A 21,867-nucleotide genomic window follows, 5' to 3' on the forward strand; every position below is an offset into this window, starting at 1 on the left:
AGGTACAGAATATTGTGCCATATTTATAACGCTTTACTTAAAAAGTTAAAGAAGTTTCCCCCCGACTGAGTATATCAAACAGCAGCCTTTAACTTTTTAGTTAAAGTTTATGAGGTGTGCTCAGTATATTTGTTAACATTTATTTCATAGAATCATAGAATATCAGGGTTGGAAGGAACCTCAGGAGGTCATCTAGTCCAACCCCCTGCTCAAAGCATGATTTACATGATATGAATAGACTGAAGCAAGTTTAGGCCTTTATGTAGTTTATCATAAATTCAGATTTAATTGTAAACAGAAAATGTTAAATGTCTCAGCTTTTAAAAAGACAAAAATGATCACTTTATTTTTAAATCCAAATTAAATGAAAAGAATCTGATTTTTCCCTAATTTTTAAAAAATCATTGATTTTTATCCTCCGGTGAGTAAACAGTTATACAAAACCCTAAGGCTTTCTGCCTTCTAAGCACTATGCAAGCACTAACTAATAAATATCAGCCTTGGCCCTTTCATTCCAACTGTCAACAAGGGGGTTGTCATAGGGTGGCTGGCCCCTCTAAATGAAGCAGGTCCAGCTCCCCTATACCCAAACAGGAGCTCCCAGTTTGGCTTAGTAAGAGGGCAGGGCGAATCATCGGCTTATGGAAAAAAGAGCTGATCTAACTTGATATCGTTTTCTGATGAGATGACAAGTTAGGTTGATAAAGCTAATGGTGCTGATGTAATATACTTAGACTTCTGTAAAGCGTTTGACTTGGTACCGCAAGAAATTTTGATTTAAAAACTAGAACTATATAATTTTAACAAGGCACCACATTCAATGGATTACAAACTGGCTGATAGGTCTCAAAATGTGTTTGTAAACAGGCCGTTGTCATCGAGCGAGTGTGTGTCCAGTGGAGTCCCACACATATTGGTTCTAGACCCTATGCTATTTAATATTTTTATTGATGACCTGGAAGAAAACATAAAATCCTCACTGATAAAAATTTGCAGATGACACAAAAATTCAGGGACTGGTAAATAATGAAGAGCAGGTCACTGATTCAGCACAATCTGATCTCTTCGTAAACTGGGCGCAAGCAAACAACATGCATTTTAATATGGCTAAATGTAATGTATACAACCAGGAACAAAGAATGTAGGCTATGCTTACACAATAGGGGACTCTATCCTGGGAAGCAGAGACTCAAAAAAAGATTTGGGGGCGTGGTGGATAATCAGCTGAGCATGAGCTCCCAATGTGACATTGTGGCCAAAAGAGCTAATGTGATCCTGGGATGCATAAACAGGGGAATCTTGAGTAGGAGTAGAGAGGTTTCTCTACCAGTATTTGGCACTGGTATGACTGCTGCTGGAATACTGTGTCCAGTTCTGGTGACCACAATTCAAGAAGGATGCTGATAGACTGGAGAGGGCTCAAAGAAGAGCCATGAAAATGATTAGAAAACATGACATAGCAGTAGACTCAAAGAGCTCAATCTATTTAGATGAAGAAAGAGAAGGTTAAGGGGTGACTTGATTACCTACATGGGAAACAAATATTTACTAATGGGCTCTCCAATCTGGCAGAGAAAGGTATAACACGCTCCAATGGCTGGAAATTGAAGCTAGATAAATTAAGAGTGGAAATAAGATGTACATTTTTTAACAGGGAGGGTAAATAGAATGATTTACCAAGGGTCGTGGTGGATTCTCCATCACTGGCAATTTTTAGATCAAGACTGGATGTTTTTCTAAAAGCTTTGCTCTAGGAATTATTTTGGGGAAACTCTATGGCCTGTGTTATACAGGAGGTCAGACTAGATGATCCCAATGATCCCTTCTGACCTTGGAAGCCAGGAATAGAGAGGGAAAGGGCCCCTGAAGGAGGCTGTATGAGGTTCTGGGCAGGCGGGCGAGTGAGTGAGTGGTTTGCTGGCTGACTTCCCCAAACTGGAGAAGGCTCAAGGCAGCAGCAGAGGGAGGTGCCTCCTGACTTCCAAGTTGGGGCCAAGGGCTAGATAGCGCTGAAGGCAGGGGAGTATCAGGGGGGCTTACCCTGTGATGTCTGCACATTGGAACCAGAGAGAACTGAGGGCCAGGGGAGCAGGCCCAGCTGACAGCCTTTCTGAGATGAGAGGTTAATGGAACTGGGGGAGTGATGAGTGGTCCCCTGGTGAGGATGAACTCCCAGCAGAGAGGCTGGGGAAGGGCCTGCTGGGAAGAGCAGGGCTACACTTCATCTGGAAGGGTTGCAGTAACTGTCCAGGCAAAAGGACAGGTGAGGACCAAAGAAGAGCATGGATGTCGTGGAAGATGCCAGACTGTGGTATATGCTACATTGATGTCCCAGATGCTGTGGGAATTTAAGGACTGGGGACAATAAATGGTCCATGTTTGGGGAGTTTTCTTACAGATTGTTTGCACGATATTTTGGTAACAATGGTCCCAAGGAGGGGTATTATTGAGCCTGTTGTAGAGTCTGAAGGGGCTCAAGGGGGTAAGTGGATGGTAATCACAGCATCAGAGTGCCCAGCCACAAGGGGGCGCTCAGGGATGAGGGGGAATTGTTCACAGGGGCCAATTATTGCAAAGACTCCTCTGATCACTTCAAACTGGAATGACATCACCAATCCATTTCACACATAAGAACCCCTAGCTCTTACATAGCACTTTTCATCAGTACATCGCAAAGCACTATACAAAGGAGGTCAGTATCATCATCCCCATTTAACAGAGGGAAAAACTGAGGCACAGAAAGGGGATGGGACTTGTCCCAAGGTCACTCAGCAGCAGAGGTGGGAACAGAACCAAGGACTTCCAAGTCCCACTCCAGTGCTCTATCCATTAGGCCACCATGCTTTCCTCTCACAGGCAATCAAATAGGTAACAACTTGGGGTAATTACCAACCTGGGCTGGATTCAAACCAGAAGACACACAGATGACAGGCTCCTCTTAAAAGGTGTGGAGGACCTTTGACTTCAATGGGAATTTAAGTGCTCAGAACTTCCCAGAAGACACCCAATAGTTTGGATAGTTGGGCCCCTTTAAGTTACAGAGGAGCGTGCTGACACAGGAGGAGCTGTTGGAGTGCACAGATAAGATTCTGCAATACAAAGGTTCCCGGCTTGGCCCTCTGCCTCTGCTCTGGGATGGGAGGCAGCAGCTGGGCGTGCAGTGGTAGGGGAGACGGATGGGAGAAGGGCCTAGATTTCTAGGGGAGGCAGCTGTTAAAAAAAAACCCAACATTTGGGTGTTGGGGTGGATGGGAGGTTCTTCTCCCACTTTGATCATGGGACAGGTGCTGTCATGGTCCCCATGGGGCTGAAGTCAACGGGACTGATCACATGCTTATAGCTAAGCACATGCTTAAGTGCTTTGCGGAACTGTATCCAGAGTCTTCAGCACCTTGTGTGCAAGCCTTTAGTAAGGGGGGCTCTGTCCTGCCCAATCACCCATGGGAGTAGGGTGACCAGATAGGAAGTGTGAAAAATCAGGACAGGGAAGTGGAGGGTAAATCACCTATATTAAAAAAAGCCCTGAATATTGGGAATGTCCCTATAAAATTGGGACATCTAGTCACCATACGTGGGAGGGGGAGGGGAATATTTGGTCTCATGGGCATCCGTTGCCAGCGAAGCTCCATTTCAGAGCTGACCGACAGAGAGAAGTCTGCAGCTCACACAGCTCTTCTTCAGCTAACTGATGGAGCTGGATTTTCCATGGTAAACCTGTGTGCTTTTGGAATCTAACCTGCTGGCCAACTCTGTATTTCCTGGGGGGCGGGAGAGTCACACTCACTCTGCCATCAGCCACGAGGCTCTTTCACTGATGGATTTTTTTTACCCAGAAAAAAAAAACAAAACAGGTTTCAGTTTTCCAGGTAAGAAGTGATTGCTGTCAAGACAAGCTCAATCCTTGGCCTGCCAGCCATGACAACAGCCATCCAACAGTCATGTTAACAGTGTAACCTGCTACATGCTCCTCACCTTACCTACAACAGCATGTCTTTTAAACAGCACAGTGCCGTGGTTACATTTCAGAAAGACTGATAATGTACAGTGAGAGTCTGTCTTTTTATTCAGCTCAAATGAATAATGCTTCACGATTCTCTCTCTTTCTGGACTTACTTCTCTGAGACTACCAGGTCAGAAGGAAGAGATCTAAGTCCATTGGCTGTTAGGTGAAGAACCTTAAGTTGAGACAAAACTCCCAATGTCCGAACATCCTCAGGAGACAAATTGTTATAAGAAAGATCCAGTATCTAGGGGAAATGTAAAAGAAATTCCCAATGTAGCAAAAAACAAACACATTGGCCTCTGCTGGAATTATTTATGGCTTCTTATATTTACAGGATATTAATAAATAATAATAAGTAAGTAATATTCAGTGAGGCCCGATCCTATGAGATGATGGGGACACGCAACTTCCAGTGACTTCAGTGTGGGTGGAGGATGCTCAGCCTTTTGCAGGAAGAGCTCAGCATTGAGCCCTTGCTCAGATGCATCTGATACCTGTGACAACAGTTCAGGTGTGAGCAGGGAAACAGAAATTGTCAGGGAAGTGACTGAAAAAGGAAGATTTTGTGACAGAAGAGTTTTCAAGTCATCATTAGTGGAAATATTTTTATAATACCTTGCACTTCTGATGCACCTTCCACTGGAGCATTTCAAAGCACTTTCAAAATGATTCTGAGTGTGTGCAGTGTAAGCCTAGCTTGGCTTGCAAATGGAAGAGATCTCGGGGGATTGGGAAACTGAGGCACAGAGCGGTTCCTTGACTCGCCCAAGGTCACACAGTATCCCTCTAGCAGGGCCAGGAATAAAACCTGGTCTCCTTGCTCCCAGTCCTGCGCTTTAAAGACTGTACTTTGCTCCTTCCTCTAATCATGAACATAATTGGTTTAAAAGAACAGCTCTAAAGAATGTAGGAACTGGCTTTAGTTAAAACACTGAAAAATTGTATCTAAAAATGACATTTTCCCATAAAAGTAGCAGAAAATCTTTTCAATGTTCCTTATTCACAGTGTCTGAATGAAAGATGTCCCAAAATAGCCAGCCTGGGAATTTAAAGAAATTCTGAAGGCATCACCATCTCATCCCACCAATTTCCAACATGGGTATCACATGAAATACTGAGTAACAACCAGCCTATAGTTACATTCACTCTTGTCACCAATGGAGTATGTGAATCACATCTGTGCCCAAGGTGAAGAGATAAAAATCTCCTTATTGAATTCCTCATTATATTTTCTGCCCACATCTTCACCATTTTGCTCAGGTTTCCTTTACAATATCCACAATGAAATCTAAATACCCTGTTAAATAATGTTAATAACAAATATTCAATAATGTTACACCTTGTTATGACAACTCTAAATGTGGGTGGGTAGAAGATGAGTTTGGTTTCCACCTTCCCTCTGATCTTACTTCCAAGTGCAGAAAGTCTCCAGCGCTGATTTTAAGATTTCTTAGTCCATTCAAGGAAAGTTCTAGTTCCCTTAGCCCAGAAAACTTACGAAATGCTTCTAAATAGATAAAAAGAGAAAAAAGTCGTATGAGAAATTGAAAGAACAATTGACATCTTGCTGTGGAACCAGCCAAGGTGCCCAGCTGGCAGGAGAGAGTGGGACCATGTTTTTCTGGGAGAGAAAAACAAAGGAGATTTTATTTCTAATGATCATTTACATGGTTTTGTTTTTAAATTCTAGCCTTTAAAAAAAGGGGGGGGGCTAACAGTGAGGGGCCCAGCTCTCACTGAAAGTCAATGGAAAATGGACAGCTAACTCCCTTATGCTGCCTTGAAAATCTCTCATAAGTGAATTTAGTGTTGGTGAAAAGCACTGGCCCCTAAACCTGAGAGATGGGCAGGACCCACACAGCAACAGAAGGCCCGCCCCCTCAGGTGAGTGATGGGGCAGCACTTAGCACTTAACTGAATATGGGGGATAAAAAAATGAACAAACAGGGAGGGGGTGAAGAGGTACAACATGAGGGAACCACAAGGAACACCAAGCAGAGAATCCTGCTTGACAACCCTGGAGACCAAAGTCCTCTATTTATACAAACATCAGGTGCATCATGGGTAATGGCAGTGAAAGCTACTGTGGCCTCAAGCCTGCCCTAGAGGGACCGACCACCTCTATGAGCTCAGTCTCCATTGCCATTTATTCTCTGGTCTCAGTACCAATTCTAGTGATTGTTTAGTGGTGTGTATCCATGTCCATTAGGAACTGGACTGAGGCCATCAAAGTCACCACTGAAGGGCCAGTGAATAGCCATCAGACAATAACAACTTTTAGTCATTACTAACCTGGGCGGCAGTCAAAGTGAAAGACTCTATATCCTATTACGTACCCCTTGGGCTATCCAGAGCTCCTTTTTGTAAAATGCTCAATGTTAATTTTCAGCATCGCTTCCCAGTCTTGAGCAAAACAAACTGAAACAAAACACTGGCCAACACAGAAGCTAACTGCTAGCCCCTTTAAACAATCAAGAGCGGGAGTTTGGGCACCCAAAACAATCTGTCCCACCAAGGATTAGGAGAGTCACTGGAGTGCACAGGTGGGAGTTAACAATGTCCTTTTTTGTTAAGTAAAGAACTGAGACTGCAATTTGATTTTATGGTGGGTCCTGGGAATTTGGAATGGCATCCACATAGCTCACAACTAGGACCCCAATCCTGCAATTAATAACACATGGAGTGTCACAGGCAGTCCTCCAGGTGCTATCAATGACTGGATTGGGGCCTAAAGTGTTCAGGAACATTGGTCCACTTCCAACAAAATAATGCCAGCCATTGCTTCTCTTCCGATCCCCTCTCCTACTGGCTGTGTCAGGAGCAATCCTGCATATCCCTAAATATGCCTGCAAATGCAGCTCTCACCCCCTCAGTAATATTGACCATGTATGGACCTGTTTCAGCTGCAGTCTTCATCCATGCCTCAAGGTTGCTTTTTATCTTGATGGCTGCAACTCCCTTCCCCGTAGCATCTCCAACCCCTACACTCCAGAATGTACAGAATACTGCTTCTTCTCTTCCCATATATATAAGAAAGCATGACATCATCCCATCCTCAGATCATTCCAGTGGCTCCCAATATATTTCAGGATCCAGTTCACAACTGCTGCCATCTTTGTTTTTAAAACCCTGCGTGAACTCCTATCATGCTGAGTGTTTAAACTCTTCTAGTGTGCTCCTTCACAGACCCCAACCATAAACTGACATCTTCGATCCCTCAATGTTTTTGCCTGACCATCACTGTTTTCAGTTTCCCACAGTTTTGTCTCATTTAAGGGTATGTCTACACTGCAGAGACTATGTCAGCACAGCTAGGTTGGCACTGCTATGCCAACATCGCCCCATAGCAGCCTATACCTACAGAAGGGTTGTTTCTTTTTTGTCAAGGCAGGAACACCACCTCCCCAAATTACATTAGCTATGTCAACGGAAGCACTCTTCCCTCAACATAACCTGCAGTGTAGAAGCAGTTATGTCAGCGTTGCTACGCTGGGCAGGGGTGGGTTTTTTCACACCCCTGATTGAGGTAGCTATGCTAATATATCTTTCAAGTGTAGACCAAGCCTTAGTCTTCCTCTGCATGGCCAACCATCCATACTTCAATCCTTCCTGGCCTATCCTAGATATCTCCTCATAAAGATGACCCACCAGCTGGATTACATGCCCCAGTGTTCTCTTATGCTCATGCTATTGTAAAGCTAGTAAAGGTTAAACAGGTACAATGGAAGATGGCCAGCTTATGGATCAGACCCAAGGCCCATCCAGTCCAATAGCCTGTCTCGGACAGTGGCCAGTGCCAGATGGTTCAGAGGAAGGTGTAAGAGCCCCGTAGTAGGCAGATGTGGGGCAATCTGTTCCCCACATTAGGTCTCATCCTGATCTCCAAGAGCAGAGACACACGCTTAAATCTTGTAGCATGATGTTTAATATCCCTTCCAAAATGTTGTAATTAATTATTACAACTCTGGAAATTCTTGATATTACTGACAAACACGTTTGAAAGAAAATATAAACCACACCTCAACTCAACACGATCTCTACAGTACATGATGGCCCAATATAATTTGCTCTTTTTCAAAGATGTAAGTCAGTTTCACATGTTTCCTCCCCTCTGATCTGGGTGTATCCTTGAGCCACTGAAGGAAACATTTAGCTTAACTTTTTTATTCTCGACTGAAATTAGTTTCTTTTATTTTCTCCAAAGTAATAACTGATCATACAGCACTAGGCTTGTGTTGGCTTGAAATACACCACTCTGCAAGTGGGTCTACAAATCTGTATAAAGACAAAGCGCGAACAAGCAGTGATCAGTTACTTACAAGTGGGAAAACACATCAGGATGATCTCACCACTGCCACATCCAGCATCAAACGATTCACAGCTTCAACTTTCCTTCGTTAGGCTGACATATATAACTTTTTGTTATCTTTTCTCATACCTATTTATTAGTCTCTCCCTATCAATCCTCCACCCCTGCCAGTACAAGTTTTGTGCTAACTCAGACCAGTTTCTTCCAGTGCTGTAGTTGCTTGCATCTTCCGATTTTCCTCACAAACGTGATTACGTTGCATCTTTCTTACTTATGTGCAACACTGAACAAGATTACTCTGCAATTTCTGTTAAATCAGAGCAGGTGTCTGTCAGACTAAGGAGACTTGGGACTAAAGAGACCTGGTTTCTATTCCTTGTTTCTGCCACTGGCCTGCTGGGAGGCCTTGAACAAGTCATTTCACCTGTTGGTGCCTCAGTTTCCCCATCTGTAAAATGGGAATAGTGATACTGGCCTCCTTCTTACAGCGCTTTGAGATCTACTGAATGCTGGGGAGCAATTCTCCTGCCTAGAGGCGCCACATGTGCCTTCTTGTTTAAACCTATTTGTGAGATTCTAGCCATAATCTCAGAGATGTTTAGCTTCTCTGTATTATGCGCCTCTGTCTAAGAGATATATCTACATTTCAGCAATGTCCCTTCTTACCTAATGTCAATAGGTTTTCTGTAGCATTGATATAAGCGACGGAATCAAACTGCTCAAAGTCATCTTCTTTAGCCTGAAAGAAGAGAAAGAAAAACAAGTGTTCGTACCCATTTTGAAATAGCTGGATCTTTTTTTCTAACAACTCCTAAGCTGTAGCACTTCTTAGTATTTGTTTCCTACTGTGCATTCTGAAAATGGACAGCAAGTGTCTGAGGGTCTGTCTTCACTGCAGAGTTACTAACTTGGGTGATCAATTGCTCCAGTCTCTGATGGCTCACCCAGGAACTCCACTTTAGCCCCTCACTGGGCCCCTCACCCCTCTAACCCCAGCATCAGTATCACATCTTCACAAAAGGACTGGTGACCTTTTCACCTCTTCTTTCCCTTTCCCCTCTTGTCTTCTTGGGGTGGGCAGATGGCTTAGACTCCCTCCCCTGTTCAGAGGAGCCTGACACAGAAAATCTGCAAGTGGCGAGAGCCAATGGGACAGAGCGGGGAGCCAGTCCCAATCCCATGGACAGGAGCTGCTACTGCAGGGTGAGTGCAGGGCACACTCACTCTCCAACACAGTACGTGTACCCGCTGACTCTCCGAGGCCTCCCCTCCGCACTGGACTGGGATAGAGACAGGGACACCCCCGTACCCTGCCATCCACACACATGGGAGCATGGGACCTGACAGTTTTACTCAGCCACACATACCCCAAGAATATTTTCACCAGCCATCTATCCACAGGAGCCACCACTTCAGTATGTCCAGGGTACTTACTTAATATTTAGTATGGGAACATGTATATTACGTATCATGGGTAAGAAATATTTAATAAGCTATTTATTGAGTCACAACAGGCCATCAAGGTTTACAGATGGGTCCTGTCCCCAAAAATGTCGAGAACCACTGAGTTATACTACAAGTGCACAGTTGTCTGGCCTGGCTGCAGAGAGGAAGTAGGTGTCTGCATTTTCACACGTTGTTTGCCTGCAGCATGGACACTCATGAGCTAACACAGTGGATCTCTCTCAGGATTTGAGGTGGTTCTGCACATTTATTTTAGAGAATATCTCCTACTTACCGAGACCAGATTTTTGTTGCTTATATCCACAGAGCATAGATCTGAAGGGATCTTCACACAGTGGAGCTTAATCTGGGAACACAAACCAAAGGGTTAGCCCTGCAGCCTAGCCAGGCAATTCCAGGTTCAGCCGTTGGGTATCAGGACACAGGAAGGTGCAGGACCAGTACCAGGACCAGGACTGCCAGGGATTTACTATCTGGATGATGCCTTGGGGCCACGTGCCCTGCTCTCAGAGGAGCTGCACCAGCGTATGTGTAAGCAGTGTCAGGATGAGCTCCACCCTGACATCTGGTGGCGAGGTGTGGCAAGTTGTGGAAAAGAAGTTCAGGGGCCGATCTCATTTGCATAGGCACACCCACCCCGCCTAGAATGAGGCCATAGCTGCCCAAATGGTCACTTTGGCTGCTGTGGGATCCCCAGAGTTTCTGTTATTGGGGCAGGAAGAATAAATTTGTATTACCCTGATTATGGGAACTGTGCTTGGAACTGTACTTGGCCTTTTGTTATGATGGAGGGACTCACCATCAACTAAGTAGCACTCGCTAGGCAAGGGTCATGGGTTCCAAAACTCTGTGAATTGAGAGAGGCTGGTGAAAAGTATTAATACTTGCTGATGTGGGCTCCTGGGTGAGGGCCTTACATGCTAATTGCACTGCCTCCTCTCTCCATTGTGGAATATCAGAGCTAATTTTGATTCCATTAGGAGTCTAGTTACAGGCTGCTGAGCTCACTTTGGGCTAATGGTGCACCAGCACTGAGGCTCCCCTACTACAAGCTGAATTCACCTAAGAGCTGAAATCAATGAGCATTGTGTTAAGTAGTGGGGGAGCCTGAAGATATATTGTGGAGCAGTTTGTGGGACGGCTGGAGTGCCTTGTGGACAGGCTGGTGGAGCAGTTCATAGGATGGAGGGAGCTGCTTGTGGGACGCAGAGTGGAGCAGTTCGCTGACTGGCTGGTGGAGCGGTTTGTGGAACGGCGGGAGCTGCTTGTGGGCCGCGGAGCCGAGCAAAGCAGTTGTGGGGAGGCTGGTGGAGCGGAGCGAAGGCCTATGGAGCTGTGGGGCGGTCAGCTTCAGATCACGTAAGGTGCCCCTTACCTCTCTTCCCCCCCCATCTCCACGCAGGTTGGGAGGTAAAGCTCTGCAGATAAACTTTCGAACTCTGGGGCTGCCCTGACCAGGGACAGAGACTTTTGGGTCATTGGACTTTTGGGACTTTGGGTGATTTGGGGTTGCTGGACTCAAGAACCAAAGGGAAAGAGCATGCCCCAATTTGCTTGGGGTGGTTTTTTTGCTCATGGGTTGTGTTACGAATCCTGTTGGTGGTGTTTCCCCAACATAATGCCACATTGTTTCTCTCTGTTATTAAAAGGCTTTTTGCTACACTCAGACTATGTGCTTGCGAGAGGGGAAGTATTGCCTCTTGGAGGCGCCCAGCGGGGGTGGTACATATTTGTCCCAGGTCACTGGGTGGGGGCTCGAGCCGGTTTTGCATTGTGTTATTGGAATGAATCCCCTAGATACTGAACCCGGCCCTTGTTGCTGCCAACTCTGATGGGCAGAAGGGTTACATATGTAACACGTGCCGCCCGCTGCCGCAGGACACGCCATGCAGAGGTGCAGGGGACCCGGTTCTGCCGGCCTGAGCCCAGCTGACAGCGTGCGGGGCGCTCGCTGTGCGGGGAGCCGGAACCACGTGCTGGCTGGGGAGCGACCGGCACCCCGCAGGCTGGGCTCGAGATCGGGCGAAGGTGGCAGGTGCTGTCCCCTCCCGCAGCCTCAGCCCAGCAGCGCCCCCTGCCGGCGGGGCCCGGGTCCCGGCGGGGCGCGCGCCGCGAGGGGTGAGGCCCACCCCCGCCAGACTCCAGCCCGCACGCGCCGCACCCGCGCCTTGAGCCCTCGATGCCTCAACGGAAACAACGTCTGGCGCCGGCCAGGCCTGGGATGCGGGCGGAGGGGAGGCCGTGGGGCGATGGCAGGAGAGGCCGCTGGGGCCAGTGGCCCCATTTCCCTACGGCCGGCCCTGAGCCCCTCCTCGCCCCGCCAACTCCTGCCCCATGTTCCCCCTCCCTTTGCCCCCGCCCCCTCGGCTCCTCACCCCATTGACCCCTCCCTCCCCCAGCCCTCATCCTTCCATCCCAGCTCCTCGCCCCGCCATCCCCACAGCGCCCCTCTGCCCCTGACACTCTCCCCCCTTCCCTTCACCCCCCACCCCACCGACCCCCCTCAGAGCTCCTCCCCAGCACCCGCACACTCCCCGGGAACGCCCCCTTCTGTCTTCGCCGGCCAGTGCCCGGGGCTCGCCGTGCTGCCCCTCCGACCTCCTGCCCCACGGCACTAACAACAGTGGAGGGGTAAAGCCGATGGGAGACTTCTGCCCCGATCCTCCCCGGGGGAGGGAGGGAGCTCTACACCACTGCAACAGCGCCCCACTGCATCAAAGCCACTGCCTAGGAGAACATTTGGGGGGTACAGGACTGTCCCGTCCCCCAGCCCCTCATGGCAGGAGAGTAGTCAGGTAAAAAAGGACATAGCCAATGCCGCCCAGTGATGGCTGGCTGCCAGGCTGGGGTTTTGAGGCCTTTGGCAACTAGCACCAAGAAATGTGCAAGGGACCTTAAAACTACCTGTGCGCGCACACTGGGAGCTGCACTAAACAGAGTTTGAGTCCATGCCACTAGATTCTGTTAACATAAACATGGGTGCCAGTAGCTCTGATGGGACCCAAATGAGCTTGTGGAGTCAATGCAGCTCCAATTGCTGTTAATAGTACTTGGGTAACTCTCTCCAGAAGAGCCCAGGGTTAATTTTCACATCCGAGATGTAGTTTTATATATTTATTGTTTTTTATTTTCTGTCAAGATCACCCCTCTGTACTCCAACAGGGATCCCAGTGACACCTGATAGGAAACAATTCAGAGCCATAATCTGCTGCATCAGAAAAGATGGTAGACCAGAAGAGAATAATGAAACTCATGGATGATCTGGCCAGAACCAGAAGGGAGTTCAGAATGGCTGGACATTTTGGGAGCCAGGAAGCTGCCCTGAGAGAAAATCTCCATCGGGCATTCCCTAGAATACTGCAAGGGTTCCTCACCAAATTCATCCAGTGCCACAGGATGTGCCAGTTGCCTCCCAGTCACTTTGAGAAGAAAATTCAAAAGACCTCCCAAGACAAAACCAAACTGTTCTATATTGGCTGCAACCGTGAAATATCTCACTACCTGTGGGAAGCTGAACCACCGTCAAGAAGGTGGCTGGAAATCAAGATGAAGTATAGGAAAGCCTGCACATATTATTGCCATGCAGGAGAGTGGGATGAGACCTGCACTGTAGAGCGACTTATCAGGCAGTACTATGGCATCAATCCCCGGTGCCTCAATGTCAAACGTACCAGAGCAAACCACTCTGGTATCATTTTTCTGTTGATCTACAAATTGAACAGACATCGGGGGGAACCTTGCAGTTACTTTCCACCAGTGACATTGAGTGAGCATGAAGAAAATGTTTGGGTACTAGAGAGAGAAATCATCTTTAGGATCTGCCAAATGTAAGACAAGAATGAGCTAGTGCAGTTTTTGAAGACTGATTTCTTCCAGGTGATGGGGAAATACCCACATTACCTGGAGCAGTGCCGAGCCATGACTGAGTTTCATCCCTCTCTATTCCTGCAAAATGTGGAAAAGATCCTCTGTGGGCTAAAGAGATTGGAAGGTTTTCTGGTGGGGATACTGGATGCTGAATTAATATCCCTGCGACCTTACCTGTGGGAGATGGGATCTACCAAACGTGAGCTGGAGGCTTGTAAGAAAGTGCACGCCTACTTCACTAAGGTAGATGGTACCATTGATGTGAGGAGATTCCTGGAGAAGAAGTGGTGGGATCCTTGCTGCCTTAACAATCGTACCCGTTGGTACCAAGGTGAGAGGGTACCCATAGGGTCCTTCTTGTACCTGGTGAAATTTTACATTGGTCGTCCGCCTCTTATGGAAGCTTGCTCACACTGTAAGCATAGGAAATTACAGAAAGAACCCTATGTCTTGGGGCAGAGGAAGGGCCACAGACGAACCAATATGGAAAAGAAGAAACATCGGAGGAAATACCTGTAATTAAAAATTCGGAATTAATATTCATTGTATATTCTGGACTCCCATCATTGCCTTTGCATACCTTGCCCACTCCTCTGTGACTAACCTAAAGAACTCTGAATGCTATTTTTCACCTCTTCTGCTTTAGAGGACCAACATTCTGAAGACTCTTCCTACCCTCTCTTGCCAAGAGCCTAAGAGATCCTCACAAACACTTTGAACAAAGGTGCATGAGTCCTGCCATATTCTCTGCTGCTGAACTAGAGTGAACTGAGCTGAACTAGTCCTGCCTGTAATGTCTTGTTGCATCTTACACCCATTTTCCGATACAGGGATCTCTGGTTAACATTTGTCATTCAGCCATACTTCTAATTGTGCGGCCTCAAAGGCATTTAGGCACCTAATTCCCATTAAAATCAATCAGAGTTAGGTGCCTAAATATCTTTGAGGATCTGTGCCAAAGTGCTCAAACAGGATGTTGCTGAAGAGCCCATAACAAAAGAATGCACTTCTTTGCATTTATTGTCCTTTTTCAAATTTAATAAAATAAGCGTTCAGAGTGTGACTTGTTGATGCGCTGGTCTATGAGTTTATACACACTGTGTACCCAATAAACAGAGCAACATCAACAGCTTTTATGCTGCCATTTCATATTGGGTGCAGACTAAACATGGAAACTGAATCAGAACTGGCATAGTGAGATGGCTCTACATTGTAAAGGGAGGTCTGTTCTGGGAAATTCTCAGTGGGGGGTTGGGTAGCAACAGTATGGATCAGCTGGGAAGTGAGGACTGGAAGCAGTATCAGAGGATTCCCTAGGCATTCAGGTCCCTAAGCTTTCGTTTTAAAAATAAATTCAGCATGTAGCACTTACAATGGCAAAGAAGATCAACCTTAAGTAACCAGATACTGTGTAGTGAATCTGCAAACAGCTTGACACTATATCTCTAGTATAAATTTTCCTCATTCACCTCAGTATCAGTGGTAGATAGTTTAAATGTCGGCATTATTAACTGGTACACCACAGCCATTTTTAATCTGCAGCCCTCTCTCCCTCTTTCACACATTCCAGAGTTAAAAAGTTTTTCCAACAAAGGAGACATCGCTTTTAATGATAGAAGCGGGGCTTTAACCTTTTGCCAGTAATAAACTTGTTCCAGGATACAAATGTCTGTGGCTTATCCTAGGGATCAGGCTATGGCAAATCACAAACATTTGTTTCTTGGAATGAATGTTTGACGAGTGTCCATACTAGCAGATACAAATGTGATAACTACCTCAAATTAATTAGCAGTCAGTTAACTCAAAACTGATGAAACAAGAAATCTTTGGGTAAGGGGAGGGAAGGAGGGCTCAGCCTATGGTATAAAGCACAAACATTTGTAGTGTCCAGATTAGCATGTACAAACTAACTGGCAATCAATTAACGCTCCAGTCAGTTAAACACTTTAGTATAGATAAATCAGTTGGTTGCACCAGCAGTAGTCAACAATGCCATGGTGAGAACCCCACTTCTGTCCCCCAAATGCTGAGAATAGGGAGGTTGTTGGGATTCCTATCAGGGTGCTTGGTCCTGAACTCTGCTCAGGGGTTCCACTGTTTGTCAGCCGTTGAGTACTTGATGTCTTCATAAATTAGAATCTCCATCCATTCTGTTGCTGGAAAAGAAACAGCTTTTGCTTCCCCATCCCAGAACCAGCTAATTGTTTGGGATTTCCACAACTCTCTTTTCACAGCCTCTTGGGGGCTGCTGTGAAGGGGGTAGGTGGGAAGAGTCTGTTTCATTGCTGTCCAAAGTGAGTTCTGAATCCTAGCCATGAAACTGACCAGAGTCTTGTTAACGTCCCCCTACTGATGGTTGGGAAAGCCAGGAGCTGCAACAGAGACATTTGAGCTGTCTGTCTGCAGTATCAGAAAGAAAGCACTGCATCTGGTCATGTTTGGAAGCTTATTTTATATTCTTAAGGACAAGAAACGTTTTTTTCCAAATTAAAGCATAAATTCTGCAGAAATTGCTGATTTTTAAGTCTCATCCCCAATTACCAGGACGAGTTTCTGCTCACCAGGGGTGAGTGAATTTTTAAGCCTTAAACTAAAGAATCATACATTTAATGAGAAAAACATTGGTGTAGCCAGCCTGATGCCAATTCCCCCCCAGCAAAGGGGGCATCCTGGGGGTATGCCAGGGGCAATGACACCAAAGTGGCCTCTTGAGGGTCATTATCCATCAGCGCAAGTTAGACCAGTCCCAGAGCTGCTCTGATATGCAATGGAGGCCAGTTGACCCCTATGAGCCCCTAGGATCAGAGTAGGAGGAAAGTGGTGTAAAGCCAGTTTTACCTCCCTCTAGCACACTTGGGGATCCATCCCTTTGCATTTAGATTCAATAATTTTAAGCTTCATATAACTGTGTTAAGTGTACAAACTGTTGATTTTTACACTACTATTTTCTTTAAAATCTGTTTTATGTGAACAGTAAAGTGCCCTAATTTGTTACCGTTTAATATTTAATGCTAAGATTGTATAATTATGATTATTTTTTAGAAAACATTTTGTAGCCACCTCAGATAGTTACAATTTTTGAGAGAACAATGTTCAAACAGAAAGACTGTTACATTATTTAAGTTTGGACTCTCCAGAAAGAGAACTTGCCATGTTCTCTGCTGCTGAACTAGAAATAACATTTGATAAAACCAGCCTAAGAGTCTGATTTAAAAGAAACTGGAAAAGTTTCCAAGCATACGCGCTTTATCAGTAGAGACCATCTCCCAGAACAAAGGAGATCTCACGTGCCTTGCCAATATTAGAGAACATCAAATAACCTAGGAATTTTTTTCAGAGTAGCAGCCGTGTTAGTCTGTATTCGCAAAAAGAAAAGGAGTACTTGTGGCACCTTAGAGAGTAACCAATTTATTTCAGCATAAGCTTTCGTGAGCTACAGCTCACTTCATCGGATGCATCTGATGAAGTGAGCTGTAGCTCACGAAAGCTTATGCTCAAATAAATTGATTAGTCTCTAAGGTGCCACAAGTACTCCTTTTCTTCTAGGAATTTTTAGTCACTGTCTATATCCACACACACATTAGTGTTTCTATCAAGCCAATGAGAACAGTATGAACTGTGAAAAGTCAGTCTCAGGAAGGCTGAGTTGTGTCTCTATGGAGAGACAAAACTGCAAGCAAGGCCATATTTAGAGCAATGACCAACGGGTGGTAGCAGCACAGACTAGGAATTGCTTCACAGAGGCACTAAGGAGTGCCACAGATACTGAAGACTTTAAGCAGCTATGCTACAGAAGACCAAGCCAAAGAAAACATCTGGTGAGTACATGAAACTTTTCATAAACACTATCCAAGAGATAGGTAAACTCACAACCTGAACTGAACTGATTTTAATGAAGGATCTAGAATATTTCCTATAACTGTTTCCTGTCTGCATCTATCAAAGGTAATGCAAAAAGTCTTGCTCCTACATGCAGCCTGGTTTAGGCCGGTTGAAAATCACCCTCTGAAATATAATTAAAATAAAAAGAGGAAGAATGGTCCCATTTGGGTCTGCACAGGCCCAGGGGCCCACCCACATGGAGTGACTTGAAGGATCAGGGTCTAAATAAGGACAAGGGATGTCAGGGGTGTGTGTAACATTATTTTGAGGTATATGCGGGATCAGATGCTTAGCCGTAGAGACTTGTGCTCATGTGGACAGGGCTGCACTGATCACCAGGATCAGGGAGGAATTTTCCTCCTGCAGATCACACTGGCAGGAACCCTAAACATTTTTGGCTCTCCGGAGTATCCAGCAGGGAACCACCATTAAGAGGAAGTGGGCATATCTCACGCAGTCTAATTCCTGCAACAAATGCACGCACCTATATATTTCCATTCTTTTTTAAAAAATCTGTTTTTGATAAGGAATAGCCTATGTTTGGAAACCCATTTAATATGTAGGTCCAACCAGGGAAGGTAAGAAATTAAAAGTTTTGTCATGACTCTGATTGTCCCTGAAGTTACAGGTTTAATCAGACCCCAGATATTAAGGGCCTGTCAACACACAAAGTTATTCTGGAAGAGCTGTTCTGTTTTCAAGTCACAGCCTACCTTATTCTTGAATACTTTTCATGTGTAGACAAGCCCTAATTCAACTTTTGTGCGTACGTATATATACAATATGTAATGCAATCTTTTGGGGGGAATGAAGGGAAGAGGGAATAAGACATTGATACACAGTCTGAGGTCCTTTAAATATGATATTCTGTAACATAATGCTGCTGTTCAGTAATATCCTAGGAAAAAGGAGGGAGCATGGTCTGGTCACTGGACAAGGAGTCAGTGACTATGGATTCTATTGTCATATCAGTGATTGACTTGCTGTACACTCTCTGGGGCAGGATCTCTCTCTTACTATGTGTACATACAGTGCCTAGCCCAGTGGCGTCCCAAGCTCAGCTGGAGTCTCCAGGAGTGCCTGTAATCCAAATAATTTATACTAGCAATAAAGCAGATGCCGGGGGAGGGCGTGGATTAAGGGTAACTTTAACAGGAAAACAAGATGCCAGTGCTGGCCGTCAAATATTTTTACTTGCAAAACTGAACATGTGGAGCCACTGAGAGACAATAAATGTGGAACGCTGATGGCATTTTTACAGAGCACCTTTTCAAAGCAGAGTCACACTTTCAGTAAAAAGAAACTCTGGGCAAAGTGGGAATAGAACCAGATCTTCTGACTTTCCCAAGCCTGTACCAAAAGCATAAGACCCTTGCATATTTATGTTTTTTTCTCATTTACTTGATGGTCTTTTACTTTGTTTTCAGAGACTCAATAGTTTTGTTACGTTGATGTTTTCACTTTAGTAACTGCTACAGAATAGAATGGTTGTTAACGTCCTGATCCAACAGACCACTTAAGCACATGTGTAGGCCTGTTGACTTTGATGGAACATTCTTTTATACTTTCACTTTTATACTTTCACAGCTTTAATCAGTCAGAGGCTGACAAGCTGTAATAGTTAGGTCCTTTCCCAGAGTTAAAGTAGCAAATGTTCTTTCAAATGTTCTGCCTAGCCTTTGTCTTTATTTCTCTAAATTGAATTTTGGTTTAGTTTATTTTAAATACAGAGTTACCTAACTCCTACACGTGGTATACCCTGTCCTACCTTCAACTCCCGTGGCTCTATTCAGACCACTTTATCCGCTGTCCACTGCAGGGCTCCTGCAGAACCCAGGCAGCTCTCTTCTCTCCTGTCTCTCTCTCTCTTTGATACGTACACATACAGACCATGCACATAGCATGTTTTCCTCTCTCCCTGAACTACTGCAATACCATATCTCTTCCATACATAAACATTAACATGAACGTAGGCAGTGCCAATAACCTAGCTGAGGCCCCAGCAGGTTTATGTGGGGGGCAGCGTCAGCAAGGTTCTCCCATGTGTTTGAGGAAATACAGCATCTCTCTACAGAAAACTCATGGTTTTAGTTTAATTCCCACCGCATATATGTTGTTTTAATAGATTTATTATTTTCTCCCACTCAGAATTTCTGCAGTGTACTCCAGCCAGGATTCCTCAGACAGCAGATCACAGGAATCTATTCAGAGTCAAGACCATGCACTGTTTCCCAGATAGGACAGTGAACCAGGAAACTTGTGGATCGTCTGGCCAGGATCACAAAGAAATTCAAGGCACATGGGCCCTTTGAAAGATGCCTTGAGAGAGCAGCTCCCTTAGGCTACCCCCAGAATACTGCAAGCATTCCTCACTGAATTCAACTAGTGCTTGGGATGTGTCAGCTGTCACCTAGCCAGTTTGAGGAGAAAATACAGAGGACATCCCAGGACAAAACCAAATTTTTATATTGGCTGCAACTGTGAGATAACTCCCTACCTGTGCAAAGCTGAACCAAAGTAAAAAAGGTGGCTGGAAATCAAGATGAAGAGTAGAAAAGTCTGCACATATTGCCACACAGGAGGGTGGGATGAGACCTGCACTGCAGAGCGACTTATCAGACAGTACTGTAGCATCAATCCCCAGTGCCTCAGTGTCAAACATACCAGAGCAAACTCCACTTGTGTCATCTTTATTTGAATCTCTGAATTAAACGGGCAGCAGAGCAGGACCCTAAACTCTTCTACTAGTGGTTCTGGATGAACCCCAGGAAAATGGGAGTTTGCTAGAGAAAGAATGCATCTCTAGTCTCTGCCAAGTGGAAGACAAGACTGAGCTACTGCAGTTTTTGAAGACTGATGGGGAAGTACCCACATTACCTGGATTAGGGCCAGGCCATAACTGAGTTTCATCCTTCTCTATTCCTGCAAAAGGTGGAGAAGATCTTCTGTGGTCTAAAGAGATTGGAAGGTTTCCTAGCAGGGATACTGGATGCTGATTTAATATCCTTGCAACCTTACTTGTGCGAGATCTGCTCTGCCAAATGTGAGCTGAAGGTATTCGAGAAAGTACACACCGGGTACTTCACTAAGGTGGATGGTACCAAAGATGTGAGAAGATTCCTGGAGAAGAAGAAGTGGGATTCTCACTGCCTTAATTGCATCCATTGGTACCAATGTGAGAGGGGTGTCTATAGGCTCCCTCCTGTACAGGGTGAAATGTCACATTGGTAGTTGACCCCCAACAGAAGCGAACCTGTGCTCTTAAGTATTGGGAAGTCCAGAGAGAACCCTGTGTTTCAGGGCAAAGGAAGGGTAACAGCAGAGCCAGTATGAATTGTGTGGAACATCAGAGCATATTCTTTCACCTGTTATTCTCCTTGCCAACGTGGAAAGATTCAGAATAAATCACAATAGTTTCATGGCTCTTGCTGTTGCCTGTTTACAAACAATCCAGTCCTCTTTGCCCATTGTGAAGGACCGAGAATGCTAATGTTCAGGTCATCTGCTCTGAATAACCAACACTCTGAAGCCTTTTGTTCCCCTTCTGACAACCATCCATGACACCATCTCAGGCCTTGTCTACAAATGGAATACTTCCTGATTAATTGTTCATAATTAACTTCATGTGTGGATTTCAGAGTAGCAGCCGTGTTAGTCTGTATCCGCAAAAAGAAAAGGAGGACTTGTGGCACCTTAGAGACTAACCAATTTATTTGAGCATAAGCTTTCATGAGCTACAGCTCACGGTGCCACAAGTACTCCTTTTCTTTTTTCATGTGTGGAGACACTTTATCTGGAACAAAAGTGTCTTGTTCCTGTTTAGCTTCACCCACCTGGGTTAAGATAAACATATATTGAGAACATCTTATTGCATCTCATCCCTATACCATATGTGGAAGTCTTGAGCTATGGCTTATGATTCAGCCTCCCATGTATTAAGGGGACAAAATAGAGCTGAAGCACGACATCACTCAAAGATCCATGGCAAAATAATGCAACTTTTTGTAAAATTTTACAGAATGATGGCTTTTAGCTGGAGCATTTGTTACCATGCACTTCCACACTCCTGCATTTACACTCTAAGGAGGGCAATATCTGCAGCCTTTATGCTGACATCTCACTTTAGATGCAGCATTTCCAAAATGCGGTCCTAGAGACATGCATCGTTTGCCTTACTGCCTCCTGTTCTCTGATTTGTGTATCCTCTTCCAACATTCCTGGGTGCAGGGGACAACTTCAATAGCCAGCAGCGCTCCCAGAAGAGACAGAAGGAAGAACAGAGGAGAAAAGGAATAGAGGATAAGAGAGCTAGAACCAAAGCAAGAGATGAGGAATGTCAATG

At 45.3% G+C, this 21,867-nt stretch overlaps 1 protein-coding gene across 3 annotated transcripts in view; it reads right to left on the minus strand.

The window, feature by feature from the left end:
* XRRA1 (X-ray radiation resistance associated 1) overlaps positions 1–21,867 on the minus strand; it is a 50,796-nt gene that overhangs the window by 20,230 nt on the left and 8,699 nt on the right. For all 3 annotated transcript variants that reach the window (XR_006285518.1, XM_043527380.1, XM_037877690.2), the window contains 4 exons: positions 10,051–10,122; positions 8,979–9,051; positions 5,413–5,510; positions 4,114–4,247 (listed from right to left, as the gene is read on the minus strand). Coding sequence is in view for 2 of the 3 variants with exons in the window: in XM_043527380.1 (XP_043383315.1) it covers positions 4,114–4,247; positions 5,413–5,510; positions 8,979–9,051; positions 10,051–10,122 (377 nt within the window). In the remaining variant the exon portion in view is untranslated. The remainder of the gene's footprint in view (positions 1–4,113; positions 4,248–5,412; positions 5,511–8,978; positions 9,052–10,050; positions 10,123–21,867) is intronic.

The sequence above is a fragment of the Chelonia mydas genome, chromosome 1 (genome assembly GCF_015237465.2).
Source record: "Chelonia mydas isolate rCheMyd1 chromosome 1, rCheMyd1.pri.v2, whole genome shotgun sequence".
Taxonomy (NCBI): domain Eukaryota; kingdom Metazoa; phylum Chordata; order Testudines; family Cheloniidae; genus Chelonia; species Chelonia mydas.